The following is a 26,990-nucleotide window of genomic DNA, read 5'->3' on the forward strand; positions in this document are numbered from 1 at the left end:
ATGCTACTGGTGCATCGAACTTTTGCACTTTGGAACCTTTTGCAGATTCGCTCTAATTCCTTCCCTCCTTTTTCTTTTTCTTTTTTCTTTCTTTTCTTTCTTTTTTTTTTTTTTTTTTTGGTAAAAAGATATCTTAACGAATTTTTGTTCGTCGAGGAGAGCAAGATTGCTGCTTCTTTCTCGCGGAATTACCATTAACCCTCGCGAAAAGTTTTTTCGGTGAAACGTAACTTCACTTTGTGGTAAAAGCAAACTGCAGACGTTTATGCATTAGAGAATATCCAAAAATTTAGAAAAAGTAAAATATATATATTATAATTTACTTAAAGAACATTGAAATGTATATATGTAAAATATCTCGTACAGCGCATAGTGCCTTTCGAAATCTAAAATAAATTAATTAAAAAAGTATTTATTTTAGTTTCTACAGTTAAACGACGTTGATTGTCAAATTTTATTTCGCGAACTTTATCTCCGCGATATATAACGCTCGTCTTTGGAACCAGGGGAAGAAATGGCAAAACTCGAGTATGTATGAAATTACTTGGAACCGAAATTCGATTTCTCTTGAATGATGAAATCGTTGTTTCTTTTTATCTCTGCATCCTCTTTTGCATCCTCTTCCCTCGAAGGATATAAATCCCACGCGAAAACGAGGAAACACATTGACACAACGAGAGACTCTAAAGACAATAACGTAGCAATAAAACGTATAGCATCGTTCGATGAGCATCTTTTGATCTTTACGATCGATCGATCTCAACCATTCTCCGAATGGTTCGGGGAGAGAAACAGCAAGGGTGGGGAAATCTCTGTTTGTAAGTGGAAAAACGATCCTCTTGGAAGTTCGTTGAATTTTAAGATCGTCCGTGAACGTGAAAGAGGCAAGGCTTCGAGGGAAACTTTGTCGATTGCCGCGGCGCGAAGGGTTATTGCATTGCAAAATTGTTTTCGGAACTTCTTTATTGACTGAAAGTTGGAGGCATTCCATTATTGCAGCTCGTATGCATGATTTTTCTTTGCGCCTCGATCTTCGTGTTCCTAGGAGAACTTTCCTAGACTCGAGCAACGATTCTCGATCTCGATTGTTTGATTTTTCAAGATAAGTAATCGTATTTTTGTGTATGTGTGTGTGTGCTATCGACAGGTTAAATTATACAATGTAGAATATAGAGAAAGAATTATTAGACTGTTGCATATGATATGATCAATTTTAGGTACAAAATTATGGGAAAAGTGATGTTGAATTTTATTTGTTTCGTTGTTGTTTATTTTAAAATTTGAAGTTGGATGAATTGACAATTTGAATATTGTTACAATGAAACAAATTATACATTGCGACGAATTGTATATTTCAACACGTTAAATTTTTACACGGATTTAAAATTTATTGTAACATAAAAAAAATTGCTGGTATAACATTAATAGAATTTTTGAAAAGATCGCATCAAATAATTTGTAACTGATTTAAGAAATTACAATTGATACGATGAAAACAAATTAATAAACAAATTATTAACGGCAATCAATCAAGTTAATCAATTAATTATAATAATTTTAACTTTGCTTTTCATTGGATGCGATATGTATTGATTTTATCGAGTCAAATTTTTAATTATCATTTTTAATAAAACTAATAAATACGAAAAATTCTTATATTGAGAATCGTTTCGTTTCCAACAACTTGATATTAAAGTTCTTTTTTTTCAATTTGATAAACCTTCATATTTTCATAAAGTATATATGTATACCATATAAATAGGATTAAAAATATCGATTAAAACATTTTCAAATTTCGCGTTATATCGGTAAAGAGATCGAGGACAGACTCGAGTTGACAGGATAATTGACTCGGTCTAGTTGCAGATAGTTTTAAACCGATTAGAAGTTCCGAAACGAACATAGAGACGATTTACACATAGAAGAATGATCGAGTTAACGTTTGGGTTTAGCGATTACATACTCGAGACGTTCCCTAACAATGAAAATGATATTAATATGCAGCTTGTTTCAGCACGTAACGAAGTTCATCGAATTCGAATCGAGCTTAATCTTTATACATCATCGAGATACAATTGTCAAATAAAAGGATATTCCGAAACGTCAAATCCCATCGATATCTTATTTTCTCTTAAATGCATCAACATCCAATATCCATTCTTCCGAATAGAATTATATATTCCACAGAAAACTGTTTCATTCTCAAATGTTAATCGTGTGACGTACGTGTTTTCATTTTTCATTTTTCATACGATCGTTAAACTGTAACGTTTCGAATACCAAAAAGAAGAAATAAATCGCACGATCCAAGGAAACAATGAATATTTATGTATATTTCATCAAGTCGTCAAACAATAGCAATAGTTGAAAGCATCTTCCCTGTCTTCGTATTGGACGCGGATATATAAATTTACAGTATTTCCTATATATATATATATGTTTATTCCAAAAAGAATTCTTCTCTTCTCGATATTGATTTATCGCAAATTCGAATCACGGGAGATGTAATAAGTTAACAATATTGGTGGATGTCATTGGATCCATGTGACCATTATCCTGGCGTGGATGGAGCAAAGAGTTATTGGTTCACGCAATCCTCCGAACGCAATTGGGTTGCACGGTAATGAATTTAAAATGATAACCGGCCGCGTACAGGCTGGAGAAGGGGAGGATGTGTGCACGATACGTGAAACATTTATTATGAAATAACAGTGACATTTAAGTAATTAATTCGCCGCGTTGACGTTCGGTTCGTCGTCACGGAAATATATAACATGGAATAACGTTACACGTCCTAACCTGTATCGTTATCCCGATAAATTATTTTTTTTTAAACGTTCACTTGATTCTTTCCCATTTTTGCTATTCCTATTTTTTTTATTTCTCTATCTATATATATATAGATCCAATTGTTTACATTTGAAAATGAAACGTCTTGCTCACAGTTTCTTGATATTTATCGTGGAAATTTGATGCTTATATGCGTTAATAATAAATGAAAAATTGCATCGTAAACTCGTATCGATGTCCCGGCTTTATAAGGTGATCAAGGAAAGTCATCGTGCAATGACCCGAGCGAGATAAGGTCCGCGTCCAATTTTCAACAGCGGCACCATGGGATCGCGGCATCTTTAACGTTGTTGGCGTAGCCAGCGCGGCTTGAAATATCGTCTTGTAAAATATGAAACTGGCCGAGTTCCATCGTCGACGTTACGTCGGTCGTATGTCCGCCCCAAAGAGAAATAGCTACATCGTTTCTCGGTTAAAGGAAGAATGGAAAGGCAAAAGAACAAGAGGCATCGCGACCTTTTCTTCTATTATCTATCTATTCTATCCCTGCCTCTTCGATCGTCGCGTTTCTAGATTTACTAGAAAATTCTTCTCGATGTTCCTCCATCGGAACGAAAATATCTGTTGGATCGAGAGACGATTCCTCGAGAAATCGAGTTCCGTCTACACGAAGTATATTTCACTCTTACGAGATAACAGTTACTTCCAACTCCAGTTCCATCGATATTAATATCACAGTCTATATTATCATTTACTTTAAGAAAAAAAACGTTACACTTTTTTGAGTGGTATTTACAAACCAGCGTAAATACAAGTTCACAAGCGGTAAATACAAGTTCCCCTCTATGTTAATTGCACGATAAATATGCGATGCGATATAACCATTACGCGAGTTAATCGTCACGCGAGATCACGTACGGTCCGAAATTTTGTTCCTGAGAAAATTTATCCTTATCGACGCACGTGGATGCACGTAACGCTTTGTTGTTGTCCTTACCCGTCAACTTATTCTGAATCTCTTGCAAGGACAGTCCCTTCGTCTCTGGCACAAGGAATACGGTGAACGGTATGCACGAGGCCACGAGCAAACCATAGAACAAGAACAAGTATTTCTCGGTCATAAAATGAAGCAGTGTTAAATAAGTAAGCGTGGAGAGGAAAGCGATCGTAGAGCCCGAGATACTGACGATGCATGCAGCGATGCACTTGAGATGAGGAGGGAAAATTTCACCCATCATCGTGGATGGGACGAGAATGATGCCCATAAACACCGATACGTAAAATAATATCATTCCAATGATCGCCAATCCTTCCACTTTTCCCGAATCGAAACCGAAATCCAACAAATGAAATTCAAGTGTCAGAATACTGTAAGACAGGAGGATCGCGCTGCAGGACGCGATCATGAGAAATTTCCTTCCGAATACGTCCAGCAGGAATATCGATAAACACGATGCAACAACACCACCTGCCATCACTATTATCACCACTTGCGCGGGTTCTATAACACTGACTTTGGCCGTGGTTAAAATCGACTCCATGTAAAATAGAATGCTGTTTATCCCGGACAATTGACTGTACACGATAAGAATCGAGACTATGAATATTGACTTTCGATAATGAAGAATCTTGAGTTCCTTCAAAGTGTCCGACAACGATTGTCTATCGAGGTTCTCGACGAATATTCGCATCTCCTTGAACTCGTGCTCCACGTCGCAATCCCTGTGATACCATTGGATCGAGTGTTTCGCTTTCTCGTCTAAATTTTTCTTTATCAAGTGGTAAGGCGATTCCGGCAACCAGACGAAAATGATTATCATCACGATGCAGGAAATTAGAGCTATCAAAGCCGATGTGTACATCGGCAAGTACGCTCCCATGACGCTCATTAGGAGGTTCCCGATTGGCAATCCAGTGGTACCCATTGCGACCAACGCTCCTCTTATACCAGGGTTCGCTATTTCGCCCAGGTATAAGGAATAGCAGGAGTAAACCATTCCCAGGCTGAGGCCACCAAGGAATCTCGCGATGTATATCCATTCCACTCTGTTAGCCAGGATGATGAAGAGCCAGCTCAACGTGATAGGCATACTGGAGATCAGAATCGTCTTTTCACTGCCAAAATAGCCGCTGCACAGAGCACCTTTGATGCAGCCCGTCAATCTGCCGAGATTGAACAGCGATACGACCCAAGATAGTTCTGACATCGTAATTGTGAACGAAGAATTCGGGGATATTAATTCGCTGATGTACGGAGAGGACCAACCTCCCATCAATCCCACCTCGGTTCCTAATAACAAAACTGCAAACAAATTCGACGTTGGTCGATTTTCTCGTATCGTTGCACGGATTCGAGATCGTTACGGTCCAATTAATAATATTAATTTACCTCCAAACCCGGCTATCCATTGGGGCCAAAGTATTCTTTTGCTTCTTAATTTTCCATCTATTGCCATGGTCATGGTGAATGTTCTGAAGAGACAAAGTGTATGATAGACATGATGTTTGCATCAAAATTATATACCTTTGAAAATAGTTAAAGTATGTTTGTGAACGTAGATAAGATAAAGAAGAGCGTATCATCGTACAATAGAAATTTCTACAGAACAATTCCCAAGTCAGTTTTTATCCTTAAGTTAACACAGGTTTTTAAAGCGAATAGTTTTGTTTGTGAATTTTTGTTTTGTACGATCATTTTATGCGATTCATCTTTGAAATAGCATCGTGATTCCAAATTCTTTCGTTTGAACGAGAAATTTTTTTCTTTTTTTTAAGTGTCAATAAAAGTCGAAATAACAAACCTGATAATTCGAGAGGTGATGTAATTTAAGACTTTTCTTAAGGAAATAGTTCGTGTTGTGTTTTCTTCCATATTTGATACGCGGAGAAACGAGACGAGGATATTTGATTCAACAAAATAAAAATATAAATCTTTCTGGTTTATATACTGATACGTGTTTCGTAAAGTGGGGATATAAATTTCTGTTACGAATAACGGAAATGTGTTTACCAATCTTATCGGCAATGACATTACTTGTTCGATACACTTACGATTCCAAAGGAAAGTTGTTTAATCGTATATTGTTATAACGTTTTATTCTTAAACGAAGCGTTAGATCGACAAGAATAATTTTTATCCTTTTTTGAAGAAAAAGGAAATAGTTGCATATAAGTATATAGTTATATGTAGTTTTAATGTTTTAAGTTTATCCAGTAGTTTAAATAGTAGTAGTTTAAATAATATTTTCAAAGTTTTAAATATATTTTGGAATCAATGTAAATTTGAATTTAAAAAGGCCTCTATAATTTACGTACAGTAATTTTTTTTAATATTTATGTACAATTTTATATTTTTAATTATAGATACTCATTAATTTCTCTTTATTCTAGTTTTAGACGAAATGTAGTGGCGAATATATGGTAAACATTGTCTTTTGACATCTCGTGATAAGATAAGATAATTGCAACATTAAAATGTCTGGTTTTTTCAAACGTATTATATAAATTAGTAATAGTGAAATAATATTTCTTAATCGTTTTCCATTATATACAATATACAAGTATCCATAACGAGAGTAATTAAAAGCATTTATTGAGATCATTAATTATTTATACGATATTTTATTCATACAAAATTTATAGACAATTTGCTATCGAGCTGCTTTTGTTATCTCTTTCTCTTTTGAACTTTTCTTTCCTTTCTGCCTCTCCTGTAGCATCTCTTGTATTTCCTGTGGACATTGTATGGATGGATTTAGTATCTTGACAACTATTGTTTACGGAATTAAAACAGATTTCTATCAATCTCATTATCCACGAAATTTTCACAAAAGCTAATTAGAAATATTTTGCATTAGCAAAGATTCCACGATTATTTTATACAGAAAGCTTTCATTTTAACTATCTTTATCACAAATCAGACGTTACGCTAGTAAAATTGGAATTAAATTAATTCAAAAATTTACCTGCAAAGTCTTCCCTTTGGTCTCCGGTATTTCCGCAAACGAATAAATCATGCACACAATCATGACCATCGCGTACATCCAGTAAACGTATTTTTCGCTCGTGAGATCGATCATCGGCTGATAGGTTGCGCTGGAGACGAACGCGAATAACGCGGATGTGATGCTCACGGCGAATCCAGCGATACTTTTTAAATCATCCGGGAAAAACTCGCTGAGTATAGTGCTCGGAACTGGTATCAGACCGATAGATATCATCACGTAAAATATCATGGCCAGGATCGGCAACCATTCCAGATTTTTTGAGTCGAAATTCTGTTCCAATAACATAAAGTGTAATCCCAGTAGCACCATTCCGATGATTACGCAGCCGCATGACACCGCCATGAGAACCCTTCTGCCGTATCGATCGATCAGATACACGCTGATCCAGCCGACCGCTATACCTGAAAAATGCGTGATATATATATATATCCTCAACGATCGAAATATGTCCAAAAGTTAAAGAAGAATATCCGAGTTTTCCTAATATCGATGGAAAATAAATCAGAATGTATCTTTCTCAATACAACGAAAAGGAAATCTGTTATATACAAAAGTATGTATTTTTTTGATCTTTTTAATGAAACTTTCCAAATGTACGACAACTTTTTCCGATTGATCGAAGGTTGTAAACACGTGTAAGATGCGATACCGATTCCATTGACGATAATCACAATAGTGGCCGGTTCCAGTATCGTCACTTTCGCCTTCCTGATGATAATTTCCATGTAGTACGTGACGGTGTTTACCCCGCTGAGTTGCATGAAGATGTACAGAAAGATGATCAAAATCAACGACCGTCTATTCTTCTTCTCCGTGATCTGTTTGAGTTTGTGGCGGAAGTTCATCGATCCGGAGGATCGCACAAAGTTCTCGATCACTTCCAGTTCCGCGTTCACGTTCGATTTCCGATGGTACCATTGAATAGTTTTCCTCGCCTCGATCGAATTATTGTTGCGCACGTAGTGATGCGGCGATTGAGGCAACAGCGGGAAGATCATCATGAAGCAGATGGCCAAAACCAGACTTACAAGCCCGAAACACATCATGGACACTTGACTGCCCATTATGCTCCCGATCAACGTCCCGAACGGAAGTCCATTTATTATCGTGCTTACCAGGGCGCCGCGAATTTCAGGTGCCGCCACCTCGCCCATGTACATGGCGAAACAACCGTAGAACATGCCGAAGCACATACCTGGGAAAATTGTAGGAATGATCGGCGCATTTGGGAAATCGAGCAATGATGATTTACCTGCGCAAAGTCTAGATACGTAGAGCCAGACAGCCGAATTGGCGAATATTATACAAATCCAGCTGATCATGATAGGTACACCCGAGATTAACAGAGTTCTTTTGCTGCCGTAATATTCCATAGCGAGGTAGCCAAGCATGGCGCCGAATAATCGTCCGAACGGAAGCAGGGAGACTATCCATGTCGCCTCGTCATCGGTCACGCGCAGTGGCGAGTCTTCTTTGGTCAATTGGGCCAGGTAAGGGGACGTCCAACCGATCTTCAATCCCACACTGATAGACAATAGGGTCACTATGATAAAATCCTCAATTGATGTTGCATCGACGTTGTTGTGTTATCGCGGGGAACGATTGCAACGATTGCGTAATTTCGTTCGAGATATAGTTATCTGGTCGCGAAACAGATCTGATCGTAATGCAACGTAAGCACACAGGAAGAGGATTACTAACCTGTCACGCAGGTGGCCCACTGGGGCCACACGCGAACAAAAGTTTCTGTCACCTTCAGCTTCATATCGGTGCAACGTGCGCGAGATAGAGACCGTTTCTAAAGACTGTGCTGACTCTCATCACTCCTGCGAAGTATCCTGTCATCTGATTGATTTACGGTTTCCTGTTTTCTCAATAGTTCTCGAATCTCGCAAATATTTGAAGCTTAGAATCTCGAGAACGGTGACACGATCCGTCACCAAGAAGATTTTGCTATCAGCGATTTGGGAACTGTCTGCATCTGCCTGTAATATTTCAATCGAGTTTTTCTCCATGTCGAGTACGCTTTTTAAACGAATTAAACAACTTTGTGTGTTTAAGAACTTTGCGCGAGAACAGATCTCTTTAACGATCGTATACACGCAAATTGTGGATGAACAATCGTTGAATCAAGGAGAGGAAGATAAAATTTTTCCGAAAAAAGAAAGTTATTTGATTTGAATTCTATTTATATGTATTTATGTACGTAATTTTTTATATCTTTAGGAAAGAAACAGAAAGATCTAATCGTGTTCTAATCAGCAACTAATTGCTTTTAGTTGTCGTTCCAACGATCGTATCGATTTTAGCATGGAAATTTGCTTTTTCGCGTTACCGATAGAATGGGAAATTGAATTTTTGCCAAAATACAATCCCTCGTGCAATTTCATTAAACGGAAAATAATATGTGCATTATACGTTCATTATATACAATTAAGTTTATAAATTGCATGATCGAGAGAGAGAGAGAGAGAGAAGGATCGAATTAAAACGCGAATTAAAATACTTTCGAATGCATCGAATGTAATAAAATAGTTTTTATTTATTTATCCGATCGAAGTTGCTGTTTTTTTCACGAGTTTTTTCATCGCGTTTTCAAGATAGCGGTTTTTATGAAATGAATTTCGAACGTTACGAATGAACGTGATTACTTTTCTACCAATCGTGTTGTGTTGATTCTATGTTAAATTTTAATGCCCGCTTATTATCCTTGCGCACAACGTGGTCCTTATCCTATGATTTTGAATTAACTTTGAAATTTCATTTGCATATAAATAACGAACTGGACGAAAAATTTAGATTCGATAAGATTAATCGTGAAATCAACATTAATAACATTTATTGTTACTTGCTCGATCTCGTGTTGTCATAACTTGTAAATAACTATGAAAAAACAATAACGATAACATTGTTGATCAATTAATATGTTAATCAAGAAATATATGGCGTAATTATTTGCGCAAACAAAAATTTGCTCGTCGTCCGAGCTCTTTTATATAAATAGTTAAAATAGCATTCGCGTCTAGGAACGTGAAAATACACATTTATCGTTAACAAACTTTATAATGGAATGTACACTGTACAGATATATGATGTATCTGCTTTGATAATCATCAAACTAACGATAAGAGTTACTCGGATGAAAATATTCAAATATTCAAATAGTGTTTGAAAATCTCGACTGATGATGATATTTCTCAATGAAAATGATCTTCAAATTCTTAAGATGTCCTAGAATTGTACGGGACATACATGCCAGATGTCTGGCTTTTCGTCTGGGAGTGAAGTTACTTATACAGATATGTGAAAATACATATATATATATATATATACATACTGTAAGAAGTTCTCTGAAAGGAACGCTGGTTTGATTGGTTATTTCTGCTAGATGGAATCGTGCAACTATGTATACATATCGAGCAAAGTCTCGCAAATATCGTATCATCTGCTGTAATAGCGAAGTACGAGTTCAGTGAGGGAGTTTACCGTTCGAAATCTTTAGAAACCTGATTTATATTCTATTACGTATTCTCAAAGTTAACGTTAAATGAAGATAGACAAGGAATATACGCGCAAGAAAGAGAATAAAAGGGTAAATTTCCTTTCGTGGAAAAAGAAAAAATTCAATATCGTTTCGTGTTTGTGTTGATTTCGAATCTTATTGTCTGTTCGGATGCAGATTATTGTTAATTACAAACCGCAATTTGACAAGAGTTTTCAGAATCTGTCAGATATTTGGTATCCCTAAGGGCAGTTGGGGCCAATCTAGGAACTTCAATATTTGATACATGTGGTCGGTTGTATGCCTCGCTCTTCGAACTAGTTTCACCGTGTGACTTGATGACGTGCAAATTGGATTACTTGCCCTCGGGAATCGTATAATTGAATTTGACCAGGTGTGCTTATCATCAAACATACTTGCAATCAGAAGTATATAGGATTGAAAAAAATTTTTCGGCTCGAAATTTTTAAACGTATTGTATAAATAAAATAATAATGATACTGTGAAGTGAAATATGAAATGTATTTTTTTTTTTTTTTTTTTTGAACGAGTTATCATAAACGTATATTTTAGCTGATTTATGAAAGGAAGTCGTAACTTTTTTTGTTTGTCGATTTACGGATTTTACGGTTTCCAACACCAAAGGATCTAAGAAACTATCCTCGCTTTTATTACAAAGGGAGAGTTATTCCACTGTATAGTATAGTATAGTAGTTTCCAAGGATTACTACTTCCTTTATTCACTTTATGCAGAAAGTTATATATAATTTGGTAAGGTTATACTTAGTAGTGTCTCTCTATTCTTCGATGTGCACTTTTCATCTTTTATTCAACTTTATTCTTCAAAGCGTGTTCAAACAAACGAAATGGCACATCGTTCTTTTACTTCTAAGACACGCGATTCCAGAGTGAGATTTAATTTAGGAATTTTGTAACAAATTAAGATAAATTATTAAAGTTTAAACGTAAGTTACGGTTCCTTTTAATTTATATCGATGTGACGAGTTTGGAGAATTATTTCGAATATTAAAATCCTCGCTTAAGAAATCCAGAGCACGATTTCTAGCAGGAAAGGAAGATTCTAATACTGCGAGCACGAGTGGTTAGATTATAGTTTACTTTTAAGGAGACGACGAAACACGTCTGGGAAAGCTGGGACGTAAGAGGGCTGAAGCTCATAAAGCTCGTCGCATATAGATAATATATTAGGTATACTGCCGGTTCCCTGGTCGTGTTTTTTCTGCTTTTCTCCTTTTTGCTATCCTCCTCCTTCCTTTTTTTCATCTTTTTTCCCTTACCCTTTCATCCTGAAACTTCTCTTTGCCCCCGTCGTTTTTTTCTTTCCCCTCTTTTCTTTTCCTTCTTCGACTTCCTTCCCCTTCCCCGAGATCATCGTTCTCTCTTTATCCGACAGCTAAAGGAGACAAAGATGAACTGATGTACAAGCGAAAGGAGTTCCTAGTGTATAATGTAACGTTTCGAAAGCTATCACTCTTGAAGGTAAAAGGAAGAGGTTGAACCGTGGTTGAAAAGGGTTGAGGGTAAAACCTCTGGCTATGGTAATGGTGAGGAGAACCGACGGGAATGAACGTATTCTTACACCGTGTGTCTTTTCATTCCGATTTTTATAATTTTGACAATCGTCGAACGTATTCGTGATCGTTTTATCGTTATCTAGAAAAATATTTCATACATTTATTATTAACGATGGGAATAATTTTATCGATAGAGATTTAATTTGAAAAACATCATAAAATGTCACGTATACCGGATAATTTTCTTGTGTCCTGTTTTGCTTCAAACACGAGTTTGTGTTACATTTTTATCAAGATTTCAATGGATGTAATCCCGTGTATTGCAAATATTTCATGTTACATAAGATGGATTAAATAAAATCCCTTCGAAATTAGTTTTCCATTTTGTGTATAGATCGATTAGAATTTCATTCTCGTATGGTCTTTGCGATAAATTTATTTTATTTTTTGCATCGTGCTATCCGATTATATAAATATTTTATTTAAAAATTTTAGTCAAATATTCCACGATATTTTTATGTTTAATGAATTTACATGAAAAATTATTATTTTTTTAAATTATTCGGATTTTTTACATTATTATTTATATTTTTATTTTTATCTATATTTTATATTATTTCACGTGTTCATTTTCATGTACATCATTTAGACATTCGGCCTTTAAACGTTACAAATGTTTGTACGTTTACTTTGCTTTATGTTTCCTTCAATCTTTATTTAGTTTCTTACGACATTCGCTCCAAGTTTGTCGAGTGCATCGCAATTTCGCGAAATAGATGGGCGTAGAAATTTTTAATTTTCTTACGGATGCAAGATTGGAATTCCAAGTGGAGATTTTTGAGCGAATCTGTTTTAAAACTTAAAACTTAAAACTTACGATGCAATCGTTTCTTATAATATTTTCATTAACTTTTTTACTTTTTAATCGACAAATTAATTCTACATAGAAGCACGATTAAAAATGATTTATATTTATTTACACGTGATAAAAAGTTCAGATTGATTTGATTTTTTCTGTAAATAATGTCCCTGAAGAGAGGTGCTGAAAAGGAGCTTAAAGTTCGTGTAATTAACGATCCTTTTAATTAAATTAGTAATTACTGCACGTTCATCGTTATTGGCATAGTCATAAGCGGATCCGCTTGAACTATTCGAGTCAAGACTGAGTTTCGATGGTAAATAATAGAATTCGAAAGCTAACTCCCATTTTCCCATAATTAATGCACGAATTATTAACAACAAGGTTTAAAAGATTTAATTAGCTCGAAATCTTAAAACATCTTATAAATAATAAAACGAGTAAATTAAATTCTAAATGATTTTTTACGATTTATTTTTCACTTTTACAATATTTCATAATAAAATTTTAACTATTTTTTTTCAACTTTTAAGTTGCACGATTGCGCAATCGTCGAGGATATAATGGTCGAATAAAGTTTTTTTTTTTCTTCCCTTCCAGATATTTTATTTTCCAGTCTGTAAATATTTTCCAGTTCACGCTCGGTTAGAGATGCAACAGACTTCTCTCTCTCTCTCTTTCTTTCTTTCTTTCTTTCTTTTTTTCTTTCACGAGCAGTTCTCTTCTTTTGTCTCTTTCACTCGGAATTCCGCCAAATATTCAGGAAACTTGACTTTTTTTCCTCCCCCGATGATAAGAAACGGAGCGGGGTAGAATTCATACCCCATTAGGAATTCGACGTTTCGCAGAGACGCGCGCGATCGATTTACCCCACTCGAGAATCGAGATTTTCATCGTTCCACCGTTCGAGTGATTCTTCAAATAGGTTCATTTTTTCGTTCCCTCGTCCCACTATTCCCTCTTTCTTTTTTTTAATCTCCCCTCCTCCTCCACTCTTTTTTTCCAAACTGGAGGAAAATTACTTAGCAACAGTGACACGAAACTGTAACGCAATTTTATTGACTTTTTGCTTACATATACTTTATCATAAACGAAAATATTTACACACATCGTGTAGACGCGATATGAAATAAATACGATGTTTTAATTTTCACAGTTATATTTTTATCACCGTCTGATAAATACGATGGTAACGATGAAGATACAAAGGGATAACATTTTATTATAGGACAGAAATAGCTTTGAAATGTAAAATTGTGTAAAGGATTTATATTTTCGAGCGAGAAACAGAAGCCCTGTATGTGTATCCAGATTAGCGATATTTGAATTGTAAACATGGTTTATATTTGGGATGTATTGTTTAACAATTGTTGGCGGGCTCGAATGCATAAGGTGATGAAAAGGTATTCTCCGTTTGTTGTATCTATAAATTGTTTCACAACTCCTGAAATCAACCGTAGAATGGTTAAGAGATTATGGAAGCTTAGTTAGATTTAGGCAAATACCATTGTCCAGGAATCCCAGTTTATGATATTCAGCGATATACGGAATTTCCAAAGCATTGAAATCTTCGTAGTTCTCTCGCGCTCAATTTATACCGCGCGTACCAACGTTTCCAACAGGAGTGAATCAAGAGCCTTGGTAATTTCAATTTGTTGTGTTTCGACGTGTATTCGCAATGAAGCGAAGTGTTTTCTTGGAAAAAATCCTAGCTAAAATCCCTTTCGCTAAATTATTTTCGCTCTGTTACGTAGTTTGGATTATTTTCGATCCTCTCGAATGCACTTCCACTTTTAACTTCAACTTGAAACAAGTAATTCTTTTCTCGCAATAAATAATCTTATTAAGACATCACATCGGTCGTCCAATAAGTGTATGGAATTTTTCTTTTTTTTTTTTTTTTTATGCTGTCACTTAAGATACGTGCAATTCAAACTTTTGAATTTTATTCAAAGTTATTCATCGGTTTCAAATGATTCGGAATAATTTATGAGTATATACTCGTTGCCACTCCATAATTTTAAATTTAAATTGAGAGAAAGATAAAGGTATTTTTTTTTTTTTTTAAAATTCAGATATATAAAGCCGACATTTAATTTTAATTTCCTCGGATGGAAAAATTCATGATCGATTTATTTTTCGTCTTTTTGCCAATTTAAAAAAAAAAAAAAATTCTCAACCTCTAAAGAAACCCAATGTTCCATTACACCATTGATAATCGGTCGATCGTATCGGACAAGCGTACTTCTTTTTTTTATCGATCGTTTTCTTGCCAGGCGTAATGATGAGTAATAAGGCGTAAAAAGCTATTAGGTCCCCGAAGGATATTCCCCATCCTGCGCTACCTCTTTTTCTTCTTTACTCTCGTTAAGAAGACTTCCGGCGTGAAAGCGGGATTCGACGAGAGAGAGAGAGAGAGAGAGAGAAAGAGAGAGAGAAAGAGAGAGAGAGAGACGTAAAGCCAAAGCGAGGAGATGTCGGGTTCGCGGATGGCTTTCTTCCATCGTCTTCTCGTTTCATGGGGTTTTATCTCGTTTTCTTCATCCTGTATTACTCGTTCGCGCCGCTTTTCCAGCCGAAATGGAAGAGAAGGGAGCCACGCGCGCGCGAGAAAGAGAAAGAGGTGAAATGCGAACAGAAATCGTGTTTTATCCTATTACACGCGTGCATTCGATCAACGATCGCGTCGAAAGTATAGTGGGAAACAATTAAAACATAGCACGAGCATCCGTTATGAAATATTTTCCAATTTTTGGATATATTCCAATGGGAAAATTGTTTCTTTTTCTCTGGATCTCTCTCTCTCTCTCTCCGCGCTTTATTTTATTTTCATACAATTGCACGAAAATGTCTGTACACTCGTAATTGTTTCGCAATCATTTCTTCGTTAATTATAACGAAATTATCTTTGCGAAAGCTTTTGTTTAATCCGCGAACTTTGAACATAAAAGGCCATATTCCTCTCCACTGTAATTTTTAAGCTGCACCAGCTAAGCAAAATGTATATCTGTTTATATCGGAATCGAGCTGTAAAAATGCTATCCATTAATGTTGCGGAACTCTAAAAGTAAAACGAGTCAAAAGGAAGAGGAAACGAAAAAGAGAAAGAAAAAAAGAATAGAAAGAATTGAATTCGAGTGTTTCGTATCAATGAATTCTCATACCGGTTAATGTCTGACCAAGTATCGTAATACTACTTACTAGGTTAATTTCAAACAGGAAAATTCAAATCCCATCTTGCATACGAAAGTATTAAAGAAATTTATCGAATCGTCACGTTTTATAATGCTTTTAATAGAATTCTTTGTAATTCAATCGACTCTTTTTTTTCAAAAACTAAAAGCGCTGCGTTTAAAAAAAATCTGATTTTCTTATTTCAATCTTCCTTGCTCGAATAAATAAATTAGATTGTTTTTAAAAAAATGTTTATATGGCTTTTTAACTCTGTCAAAAATATTTTCAAAAAACGAAGAAATTCTAGATGGAATGTTTTAACAATAGAACTAATGGATATCACATTTTTCGTTTTATAATTATTACAAAAAAAAAAAAAACCATGAAGATATTCTCGTCAAAAATTCATATCACATTTCGTTGGTATAAAATCATAATTGCATCTATTTACTTTTCATTATATCGTTTCAATTACCATCAATTTACCTACTAAAATATTTACTTATTACAAATTATTATATTAGTTCTAGTATCACTCAAACACAGAGGAGACATCTCATATTCGTTGAACCACTGCTTGAGCATCAAATATCCACAAAGCCAACATTAACGAATGCTTAATAAGCGCATTGAAGTAACTTAAAAACGATTAATTAAACATCGTTTCTCCTCGCCCCGATATTTGTCCCGCACGAGTTTCAATTTCCGGAACGTTAAACCTTCTAATTATTTCCAACCCTGAAATTATTTAAAAGAGCGTAGCAGTCCGCCAAATCGCCAATTTCTTTTTTCCCTCCCCCTTTGTGGAGGCCGGAGCCCGCGTTATTAATGGGAGAAATGAAAAGGCGCACGAATACTTGACACGATAGGTGCGCGCGTGTATACGCGCGCTCGTAGGAGGAAAGGATTTGGCGAAGGTACGGGCAAAGGTAGAGGTCGTAGATGAAGTTGGCGGGATGGAGGAGGTGGAGGAGGACAGGGAGGTGGGTTTGGGAGGCGGTCCGGGACGAGTCAAGGGGTTGGAAAAGGGGCGACTCCGGCAGTCAGCGGGTTAAAGCCGCTCCGAGCGGGCGTTCCATGTGCGTCGCCTCTCCGCTTTTCCTCTCCAAGTGGAACCACGGATAGTCGCGCAAAGAATGCTGTCGTCCACGCTCACGTGTTAATCACCAAAGATTACGTTTTAATATTGTTCGACAAGTGATCATTTCCAGTTGGCTCCACGATCTATCTCGATAATTTACGATAAGAAGTTGAAAGAGAGGAGAGAAAAAGAAAAATGTAAATTGTGCTCGTGACGTGTGTGCATTCCCTCTGTTAAATTCTCTGTGAAATGTGTCGATTAAGGAAAGTAATGGTGCGTGCTTCTTTGGATGGATAACGAGTCGAGTCGATCAAAGATTTTTTCGAGGGATCAAAGTGAGACGGGAAAGAGAAATATTTCGATATTTCGATCGTGCTGGTGGTAGTGCTGGTGGTGTTTTTTTTTTTTTTTTTTTTTTTTTTTNTTTTTTTTTTTTTTTTTTTTTTTTTTCAGAAAATGAATTTCTTCGATATCCATCGGGATAGTTTGTTCGAGTTGCATCATTTAATCGAACGTGTGTTTGTTTTCGATCTTGATTTTTCGAGCTAGATACTTTCTCTTTGATGTTATCGATATACACACACGTTTCACGATGAATATTGAAAAGGGGGAAAGGTTTCCATTCGTGACATTCTGAACATCAATGGTCCGTTTCGACGAAATCAATTTCGAGTTTAACAAGTTTCTTCGTACCTTGTGTGCTCGATGAACGATTCGCGGTAGAGCTTTGACATTTGAACTTTGGCGAACAGTGCCATGTGTTGCAACTGTTGCAAATCGTCTTGCGACTGATGCGTTGTTGTACAATTCTCTGATGTGCCGCGTAAAAAATTACCAGTCGTTATACCTTATATCGAAGATACGTCATGAATAACACGAATAAATCACCGCATCATTATATTCGATAACACACACGTTACACTATGCGCATGTTTATCAAAAACTGGTTTTTCGGGAGCACTGTGAATTATTTATGACACCGTGTGTAATATTGTAGAACAATTTTGGACGAACAATAAATAATATCAATAAATGTTTAAACGACTAATCGATCGTTTCTTTCAAATAACCGAGCGTTTCGCTCTTCTTCACGCTCGTGAAAAATTAAGCAATCGACGTATACGTATTTGTGAAACGTACGAAAGATTCTGGTATACTGGTATCGTGCTAATAAAGATGGAAGACAGATTTATGGGATGAATTTTCCGCATATATCGAAGGAGGATTCGCGCGTATTAATCTATTCATCATCTCGATCCTGAAAACGATCGAATTTTTCGAACGTTGCACGCATTGTGCCGAGAAATCAAATATAAAGGGGATAAGGGCGGTAACGTGAAATTCGTGTCGCGTGCTCGATGGAATTCTAGAGTTTGACTGCCATTGTCCTCTAGTGATTAACGGCGTTAGTCTGTGAATGGTTAATTGTCGATCCGCGCATCACGATGGCGTGCGATGCTTCATTGAATAAGTTTGTCGTTTGTCGCTTACGGGAGCTAATATTTACGGAGGGGAAGTTGCGAGAAATTCGACGTTTCGTGGCGACCGGAATAACAATTAAACTCGAAGGGTTCCCTGGATCTAAACTGCCCATTCAAACCAACTCGTAATTAACATCGATATTTAACCAAGTGAAAGAAGAACTTTTTTAATTTCGTCAACTTTCTCTCTCTCTCTCTTTTCTTTTTTCAAAGAGCAATTTCTCGCTGTTTCGATTAAATAGAAGATTAAAAAAGAAAAAAAAAAGGGGGATTGAAAAATCGTTCGAAAAATTACATCGTCACAGGTGATGTATAATACATTGAGCGAAACGCTCGTGCTTAACGATCGATACCGATTAATTACTAATTAATGCATTTTTGCGAATGATGAAATTTCGATATTATGACGTGGAAATGGAAATGATCGAACCAATGAGTTCTTGTAAACTGAAAATTCTAATTGCAACGTTCGTATATCGTTTTGATGCCGAAATTCGAAATGAATAAACGCGAAATAGAAAAAAAAAAAAAGGAATAAAATAAAAATAGATTCAAAAAGTTGAAACGAAGAGGAGGGAAAAAAAAAAAAAACAAACGGAGAAATCGTCATAAACGGGGTGCAATTAATTCGTTGACAGGTGTTCACCTCTCAAATAAATCGCGTGTCTGGTTTAGGCGGATCAGTCACGTGCGCGTGTTTGGCATCATGAATGCACTTGACTGCGACCATTTTCCGTGCAATTGCATAACCAGCCTCTCGGGAAAATCGCGTTAACTGTAACTCGAATTCACCGTATCGATTCTATTTTCCATTTTCGCATAGATACGCGCCGCCTCCAAGTTGCACCGCTCTTTCTTGATTATTATCCTTAATCGATAAACGGGAGAAACGAGCAAAACAGACGCGTAAATCATTCCACGCCGTTCATTCCATCGTATTTTCAAAGTTCGTGTTGTTCGAAAACCTAGTCACGAGGAGATTATTTATCAATGTTATCGGATAAGCATCGCTCCCGTTACAACGAATTATAGCGTTGCGTTTTATATCGAGCTTGCTGGACGCGAAGCGAGATAATAATCCCCGTAACGAAATCATCGATTGAAAATAGTTCGGTTGACCGTTTTTGAACAATGAACGGGGCTTCGATATGAAAATGTCCCTTGTGCGCGAGGATTAAACGGAAAATCGACGGTGTATCACCTCGGCGTTAAAAAGCTCAGGTTAAAAACGACCGCGGAGTTTGACATTTCTGTCGCGTGTAATTTTCGACTCGTTCGAACGAAAAAAAAAAAAAAAAAAAAAAAGAAGGAAGAGGGAAGTTGCGATGAAGCGGATACACGCTCGCACCCCGTGTCCGTCGTTTCCCCCTGGAACACAGATTTAATTTCTCCACGTCGAATTTATCTCGCAGACATCGCGCGACCGATCGTGGAACCGGCGCTGGAACTCTCGGTTTGCTCTCGAATTGGTGGAACGAGTTGGCTGAGCATGGTGATGTTGGTGGTGGTGGTTAGTGATGGTTGTAAAAGTTCCGCGTCGAGATCAAATCCTCGAATTCGCAATTAAAATCGGTCGACGAAATTCCGCAGACAGTCAATCGGCCGCTTACTTAAACGTGTTCTTGGTCGGCTGGTGATTGGAAAGAGCAAACGAGGGAGGAGCGAAGAGGAGAAAGGTGTTTTAACGAGCGGATTGAGACGATTGTTGGTGATAATCGATCCGCGTTATTATACAATTGCTCGTCAATTTGTAATCTCGATCCGGGGATTATTGGATCGATCGATCGATGGTGGTTCGCGCGCTGCTCCCGTCACCGACCATGCATCCGCGATTAACCGGAACCGGGTGTTCCGGCATGGGTAAAGGATCGTCGAGTGGATCCACGAATTGACAAAGGAGAACCGTTCTGTTAAGCGTTCACGGCAACACTTTCACGTACGCGTTACCTGCGGGGCTTGCGTGTGTTAATTAGCCAGACATGTACGCCCACGTGCACGGCGATAACGGCATGTGCTGTTATCTTCCCACGGTGCTCTATCTGGAACGTTATCGTAAGTTTCTTTTCTTTCTTTCTTTCTTTCGTTCCTCTCCCTTGAATGGTATTTCATACAGATTTTCTATTCGATTTTAGCTTCGATTTGGACATTTTCATTAGTCATCTTTTGCATTTCTTCGCGAGCACGATGTTCTTACGATATTTCATATTATCGATCTGTAATATCGTCTCACTTGTGCCAATAAAAGTTTATTAACATTAAACACGAGGCACAAAGGGTTATCGAAATAAGAATCAGAATGGCAATACGTAAGAACGTGTTACTGCTTGAAAATTTTAATATCGTTACGTGTTATATTAATTCGAAACGTTTTCTCGTTGTAACGCTATAATTAATTTCAAATGGCAAACTTTTCTATCTACGCAAGGATCAATTCGATCTTTGCCAGTTAATCGGAGAACGTTAAACTCGAACATTACGATACTTGAACGCAAGTTTCCACGGTACTTTATGCAAAAACGAGGGAATGCAATGAGTCGAATCCGTTTCCAGTGTAAAATACGTTTTCGTAGTTGGGCGCAAACGATCACGAGACTCTCTGTAGTTTTCTTAAGTGGCCGAGTATATTCCCTGGCCGTATTAGTTTGGGGAATGGCGAGATTAGCGTTATTTTAAGGCGGCCGAGGGCTAAACGAGCTCGCTCGGAGGAGAACGGACGTTAACACGGCGCCCAAACTTATTTAGGGAAAAGATAGCGAAAGGTTTTGCATAATGAAGCAGTTAAATTACGTCTACACGTAAATGTTGTATCTCGTAAACGTAATCGAACGAACGAGCCGAGATTCTTTATATCTTTCGATGTAACGTTCGCGGAAATTTATTTCAATGTTCATGAGCTAATAATTTATTCGAAGAAGTCTCTTATTTTTTCACATTCGTGTGAAAATTCGATCCAATCTCTTCGAGTCGGTCGAGTTCTTCGATTTCTTTCGATTTTTAACAATCGTGGTGTGTGTTGATCGTTTAAATTTGGTATTTGTCGATTTTTATAACATTAACAAACGGCTAGATAAATCAATCTTTTTCTTTTTTTTTGCTGATTTTTTAATAGTAGGTAGCATTTTGAATATATCGGATTTTTTTGAGATTATTTCGATTATTTTCGTTTTGCTCTTGGATGATTTATTTGGGATTATTGATTATTCTGATCAGTGATATTTCGAATGATGATTAAAATATCGAAATTTAATTCTTTTTACTTCAGCCAGAAGCGCGTGCACATACGTTTGTTGTGCGTAGGATTTGATTGTTTGGAAAATTTGGGAAAAATATAAGGAAAATATATTTTTACATGATATTTTATGATACATGTACGTCTCTTTTGGTTTATTTATTGTCGTTCAAGAAATTTTTCCAAGAAATTTATTAAGACATCCCATACAAATTTTTAGAATATACGTTTCATTCATTACCGAGAAAAATTTTGAACAAAATAAATTAAAAATTGTAAAGATATTACAAATTCTTAATAAATGGAACAGACAAATTCAAACATTTAAACTAAATAAAATATTATCGAAATTTTTGAAATTATATCGATCATTTCATCTGTTCCAAAATTTATTTGCAATTAGAATGGAAATATACTTTTAATGATCGAGAAGGAAGAAAGTTTGGAAACGCGTGATAATTATATTTGAATCATGCTTCGTCCTTTCCAAATCCATTTTGGAAAGTGAAATAAATTTATTTCCGAGAAGATTAGATTTTTGCCGAAAAATGAGAAAAATGAGAAGGAATCGAAAATGGATAGCGTTTGATGAAACGTCAAAAAAAAAAAAAAAAAAGAAATCGTCTCGGAGTGTTGGTGTTTGGTCTTTACGACGTTTGCAATGGCCGACAATGGGATCGGGGTAAATGGACATTGAGATTATCGCGGTTTCACGCTATGGTTGCTCCAGACGACTACTACTCGGTGGGCGGAGGATCGTTTCAGCTGTCGCGCGCAGAATGGAGATTAAATTGGCACTGTTTGTACGATCGCCTTCGGTGCCTACTTGCCACCGTTCTTTATTGCCGTTCGCGTATATCAGAGAATGATCACGGGAAGGAAATTAAGTTCAAAATTGTCGAAAGTCGTGAATTTTCACCCCCATTTCCCCGTTATCGAATTGAAAACAAGGATAACTAATTTATTCCATCGTGTGACTCGTATTGTGATTTATCTTCAAGTGAGGGAAAAAGTGGAAACTTATTATTAACGGGGGATCGTAATAAGCGAGTAATATTTTATTGGAGATATTGATAAAATAATTAAACGGTGTAAGGTATAAAAAGTAATTCGTATATCATTCAATCGGTCACGGTTCGTTATTCATATCCTTCGATAAAACTTTTTACGAAATGGCTGGGTTTATCGAAGACTATTTTTTCAATCTATTCTATTTGAGTAAAGATCGATTTGGATATTCAATCTGAGATCACGATGCTATCCTAAAGGATCCTATTTTCGATCTACCGATTCGCTTTGATCACCGGATTAAAATTTACTACTTTTACGGACCATTAGAAAAGTAAAGACTTCAGAAAATCTCTCAAGATCGCTTTCTTCTAAATCTTAGAAAACTTTAAACTTGTGTTTCACATTTAATTTAGCCGTTCTAGAAATTTAAAAAGAGAATGGAAAATTTCAATTTTAATTATGGATGTACATATGGAAATAATTTATCAAGTTTTCCTCTCGTCTTTACTTATTGTTCAGGATACAGATTCACATTGATTGATTCTTTACTGTAATACAAAGAACGATTGTTTCGTATCTCTAGCAAAAGATAATTTATGATTTTTATGGGGACAGGGTGACGGTGGAAAGCGGAAAGATTACAACAGTTACATCCGCTAAATTGCTTATAAGCTTATCTTACATCCATTAACGTAAAGCTTAATTAAAACTTTGTGCTAATCCATCATTCGAGAGAAGAAAGTAATAATTTTAATCGACATTATACCATAGCCATATTTAATCATTTTTATCCTCCTTTATTTCAAAATTGAATGAAAATTGATGAAACGATTGAATGAAACGTGTGCATCTTTAATTCTCTACCCTTTAAATATCGATTCGAATCATATTTAAATATATATAAAGATGACTGACATTCGCATTTAGCGATATATTTATTCATCGTATCGTATATGTATAATTTATGCCCGAATGTATGAAACTTCTGATACTAAATTACGGATACGTCGCTCATGCAAATTTAAACGTAGTCGGGAGTTCTGAAGATGCAAATGTACCTCCTATATGTACGAACGTGACGAACAAATGAGTTAGATAATAGCAAGCGAAAAGTAAGAGAATCGCAAAGGGAAGGGAAAAGATGGTGGAAGGGAGGAAGGAGGGAAAGCATCAAGTGGAAAAGCCGACTTGGATGTCACGAATCCGTTTTCTTTCCCCGACAGCGGTAACGTGCAGAACTTTAAGGGTGAAACGTAAAATTCTTTCTCTCTACGTGGAACGTCGGTACTCGCCTTTTTTTTCTTTTTCTTTTTTTTCCTTCCTTTCAACTTACGCCCTCTCGTTTTTTTCTTTCCTTTGTGCTCTTCCGACGTTGATTATTTTTCTTTCGAGTTGAAACTTACGTTAAATTGATTGTGTTTAATAAGTCACGTTGCTCGTGTTTCATTTTGGAACGGTGTTAATTAGAAAACTCGCGAAACCACGTAAAACTTGTTAGATACGTGTATGTATAGGAGGAGGAATTAAAATTCATCGCAAGTATTTTTTTTTTTTTTTTGTTTTCCTTTTCTTCTTTCTTTCTTCTTTTTCCAGAGAATAATCTTCGATGTTCTTATTTAAGTTTTTACAGGTACAGTTTTCCTTTTCTTCTTCCCCTAATGAAAATTGTTAGGAAAATTGTTTCATTTTCTCGTTATTCTTCCTGTTTCCTTTGCATCCTTGACCGGTCGATTTTTTTAAATATTCTAAAGGTTCGGTCATCGTTCACGACGAAAGAGAAATATTGAGAAAAAAATGGCACGGAATATTAAGGAGAACGGAATTACTTTTTTATCTCGACTTAACGTCAGCCTATCGACTCCCAAGGAAATTTATTACCTTTAATTTTTCTTCTTTTTTTTTTTTCATACTAGAGCCACGGCTAAAAGGTTTGATATTTTCTTCTGATTTTCATCCCGGTAAAGAATTACTTTCCACTCAATGAAAATGACGGCCTATCAAATGGATCTTTTTAGTAATGCATGAAGTAGAGCTTGCCGTGAAGAGAAGCTATAAAGCTGATGTACGTTCGATACATTGGAAAAAAAAAAAAAGAGAAAGAAGACAGGGAAAAGGAAAAATCGTTGATCATTAATTTAAAATCGACATAGTTATATTTTTTTGTTGCGCGAAAATATTCGATTCGTTTAAAATTTCTTTCATTCCCTTTCGAATGTTTAAGATTATCTGCTCGTTGTTTTTTTCTTCCTTCTATGGAATCGTGTTCACGGGTAATAACGCGAGAATGGGAAAAGCAAAATAAGAAATTAATGAAATGCAATAACAAGCAGTAAACATTAAAAGGATTCGGCACGAAACTATTATTTAGAGGGTTTCACTGTTACGTGCTCTTATACGTTATTTCTCGCTCGTTCCATTTTCCTCTCTATCGAACATTTATTAACAATTCTTTAGGATTAAAACGCCTCTTCGAATATCAATTATACAAGAAGATTTCGTACATTAATAATAGAATCTCGATTAATCGGATCCATCCTCTTTTCGCATTTATCATAATTATTATATTAGAACGTGTACAAATACGTTCCTCAATTATTTCCTTTCAAACTGTTTATAATATATCGACGATATGTCGAATATTCGAAAATGCATCTCTCGGTTTATTTGTTCCTCTTCAAGAGACCAATACAATTTTCCATCCTATAGCAATTTTCCTTAATCAATTGATTAAACAAGAACTCTATCGTAAGAGCAAATAAAGATACGTGGAATATTTTTGGAAATGCTGGGTATATATCTCCATTTATTTGTTCTCTTTCTACAAAAAGGAATACAATTTCTCATCCTGTAAACCAATTTCCTTCAACGTATATTTCCATGTTCTGTCTAACGCGAAACGCGATATTTCTATACTTGGTGGGAAATATTTAAAAGAAAAACATTAGGTGTCTCTATTTATTTATTTTCGGACAACCAACGCAATTTTTCATTCTATAACAATAATTTTCCTTCCCTAACAAGTTAACCAATCGAGATTCGAATCGCATGGCGAAAAAAAAAATATAAAAAATAATAAAATAATCATATATTCTCTTCATCGTATCTTTTCTTTCGACGAAAAAAAAAAGTAGAACCGATACAGTTTTCCATCGTGTATCAACCAATTTCCTTCAACGCGTATTTCCATCTCTGTATCATGTAAAACAGTTTCCTACTTCGCGGAAAAACGAATTTGCCGGATTTCGATGCATCTACGAGTCACGTTCACCTGCATTTGTCTCACGCCGTTATGTTTTCCCAGGGGGAGGGGGGAGAGAAGAGAAGGAGGAGGAGGGAAAAGGATGAGATCCAATTATTCGAAATTTCCATAATTCTAGAACTACAGGCCCTCCCCTCCCCTCCCTTCTATTCCGCCCGTAAATTTCGAAAATCTGTATTCCTCTGTTCCCTTGTTTATCTTACGTGGCAGATATTAGACGGCGGATAATACGATGATGGCATGGATTAAACGTTCTCTCTTCCACGAATTCTCCTTCTCCGTCCGGGAAGAACTCGAAGAATTGATTCGAAGAGTCCCGAGTCTTCGAGTCGATTTATCCTACGTGCACGAGTTCGATCCCTTTTCGATTACCTTTAAGATCGAATCTTTGTCGAAGATTATTCAACGGTATATCCGAAACAATAATTCAACCTGTCCTCCGGGTTCCGTTTGATGCGCCGTCCTCTCGTCGAATTTACGAGGATATTTAAAGGGATGGCGGGGGTTCCTTTTGGCCCGTGTATCCGTCGGAGGATGTCATGGATCATCGGTCAGAGAGACGTTTCAACCGCTATTTTTCACAGGATTTCGAAATGGCGGGCGTCGTTCCCATTTACGTTTCGTACACGATCCCATAAAGTATGATAGATGTTCCGGCTCGTGCGGTTCTCCGCGTGTATCCTGCCTTCGTATAAACTTAACCCGAAAAATATCCTCTTTCTTACGTACTACGTATTTTTATACGCTCGAACGTGTAGAAGGAATCCATATGATATTTGGTCTGTTTAGTATGGGCTGTACGTTATTCCGACAAACGTGAGATGAGCACGCTGTGCCGGATAAATTTCGTTGCTTACTACTTCGCCCGCTCGAGTAATCGAATTGCAGGAGAGAAGGTGGAACGATTTATACGAATTGATAAAAATTTATTTGGCTCGATGAAATGAGATCTGGGATAAGGATATAACGTGGACACGGTGTTTCGAGATATTTTAATAAAAAAACAAAAAAACAAAAAGAAACTGACTTACTTATTTAAGTTCCATTTCTTTATAATCGTTA

The 26,990-nt window shown here is 36.3% G+C and overlaps 3 protein-coding genes across 18 annotated transcripts in view; 1 reads left to right on the forward strand and 2 right to left on the reverse strand.

Moving 5' to 3' along the window:
* The window catches only part of LOC122713572 (disks large 1 tumor suppressor protein), a 524,720-nt gene that overhangs the window by 35,039 nt on the left and 462,691 nt on the right, over positions 1–26,990 (forward strand). The window lies entirely within an intron of this gene.
* LOC122714426 (facilitated trehalose transporter Tret1-like) lies at positions 69–5,678 on the reverse strand. Its single transcript, XM_043935781.1, has 3 exons — positions 5,592–5,678; positions 5,180–5,262; positions 69–5,092 (listed from the first exon to the last, which is right to left on the reverse strand). The coding sequence occupies exons 1-3, from the start codon at positions 5,660–5,662 to the stop codon at positions 3,684–3,686; spliced, it is 1,563 nt and encodes a 520-aa protein (XP_043791716.1). The 5' UTR covers positions 5,663–5,678; the 3' UTR covers positions 69–3,683.
* LOC122714499 (facilitated trehalose transporter Tret1-like) lies at positions 6,358–8,623 on the reverse strand. Of its 2 annotated transcripts, XM_043935987.1 has the most exons (5): positions 8,499–8,623; positions 8,050–8,340; positions 7,447–7,992; positions 6,756–7,198; positions 6,358–6,521 (listed from the first exon to the last, which is right to left on the reverse strand). In XM_043935987.1, exons 1-5 carry the CDS (start codon positions 8,560–8,562, stop codon positions 6,441–6,443), a joined length of 1,425 nt encoding a protein of 474 aa, XP_043791922.1. In that variant the 5' UTR covers positions 8,563–8,623; the 3' UTR covers positions 6,358–6,440. The 2 variants fall into 2 exon arrangements, with proteins under 2 accessions (XP_043791922.1, XP_043791845.1); XM_043935910.1 differs by having other exon boundaries at positions 7,447–8,340.

The sequence above is a fragment of the Apis laboriosa genome, unplaced genomic scaffold (genome assembly GCF_014066325.1).
Source record: "Apis laboriosa isolate Shangri-la unplaced genomic scaffold, ASM1406632v1 scaffold104_cov149, whole genome shotgun sequence".
Taxonomy (NCBI): domain Eukaryota; kingdom Metazoa; phylum Arthropoda; class Insecta; order Hymenoptera; family Apidae; genus Apis; species Apis laboriosa.

Coding starts and splice junctions, on each gene's coding strand:
- LOC122714426 (XM_043935781.1), bottom strand. CDS start 5,662: ATGGAAGAAAACACAACACGAACTATTTCCTTAAGAAAAGTCTTAAAT. Junction 5,263..5,591: donor ATCACCTCTCGAATTATCAG/GTTTGTTATTTC, acceptor TTGTCTCTTCAG/AACATTCACCATGACCATGG. Junction 5,093..5,179: donor ATGGATAGCCGGGTTTGGAG/GTAAATTAATAT, acceptor ATTTGTTTGCAG/TTTTGTTATTAGGAACCGAG.
- LOC122714499 (XM_043935910.1), bottom strand. CDS start 8,562: ATGAAGCTGAAGGTGACAGAAACTTTTGTTCGCGTGTGGCCCCAGTGG. Junction 8,341..8,498: donor GTGGGCCACCTGCGTGACAG/GTTAGTAATCCT, acceptor ATTTTATCATAG/TGACCCTATTGTCTATCAGT. Junction 6,522..6,755: donor CCAAAGGGAAGACTTTGCAG/GTAAATTTTTGA, acceptor CAATGTCCACAG/GAAATACAAGAGATGCTACA.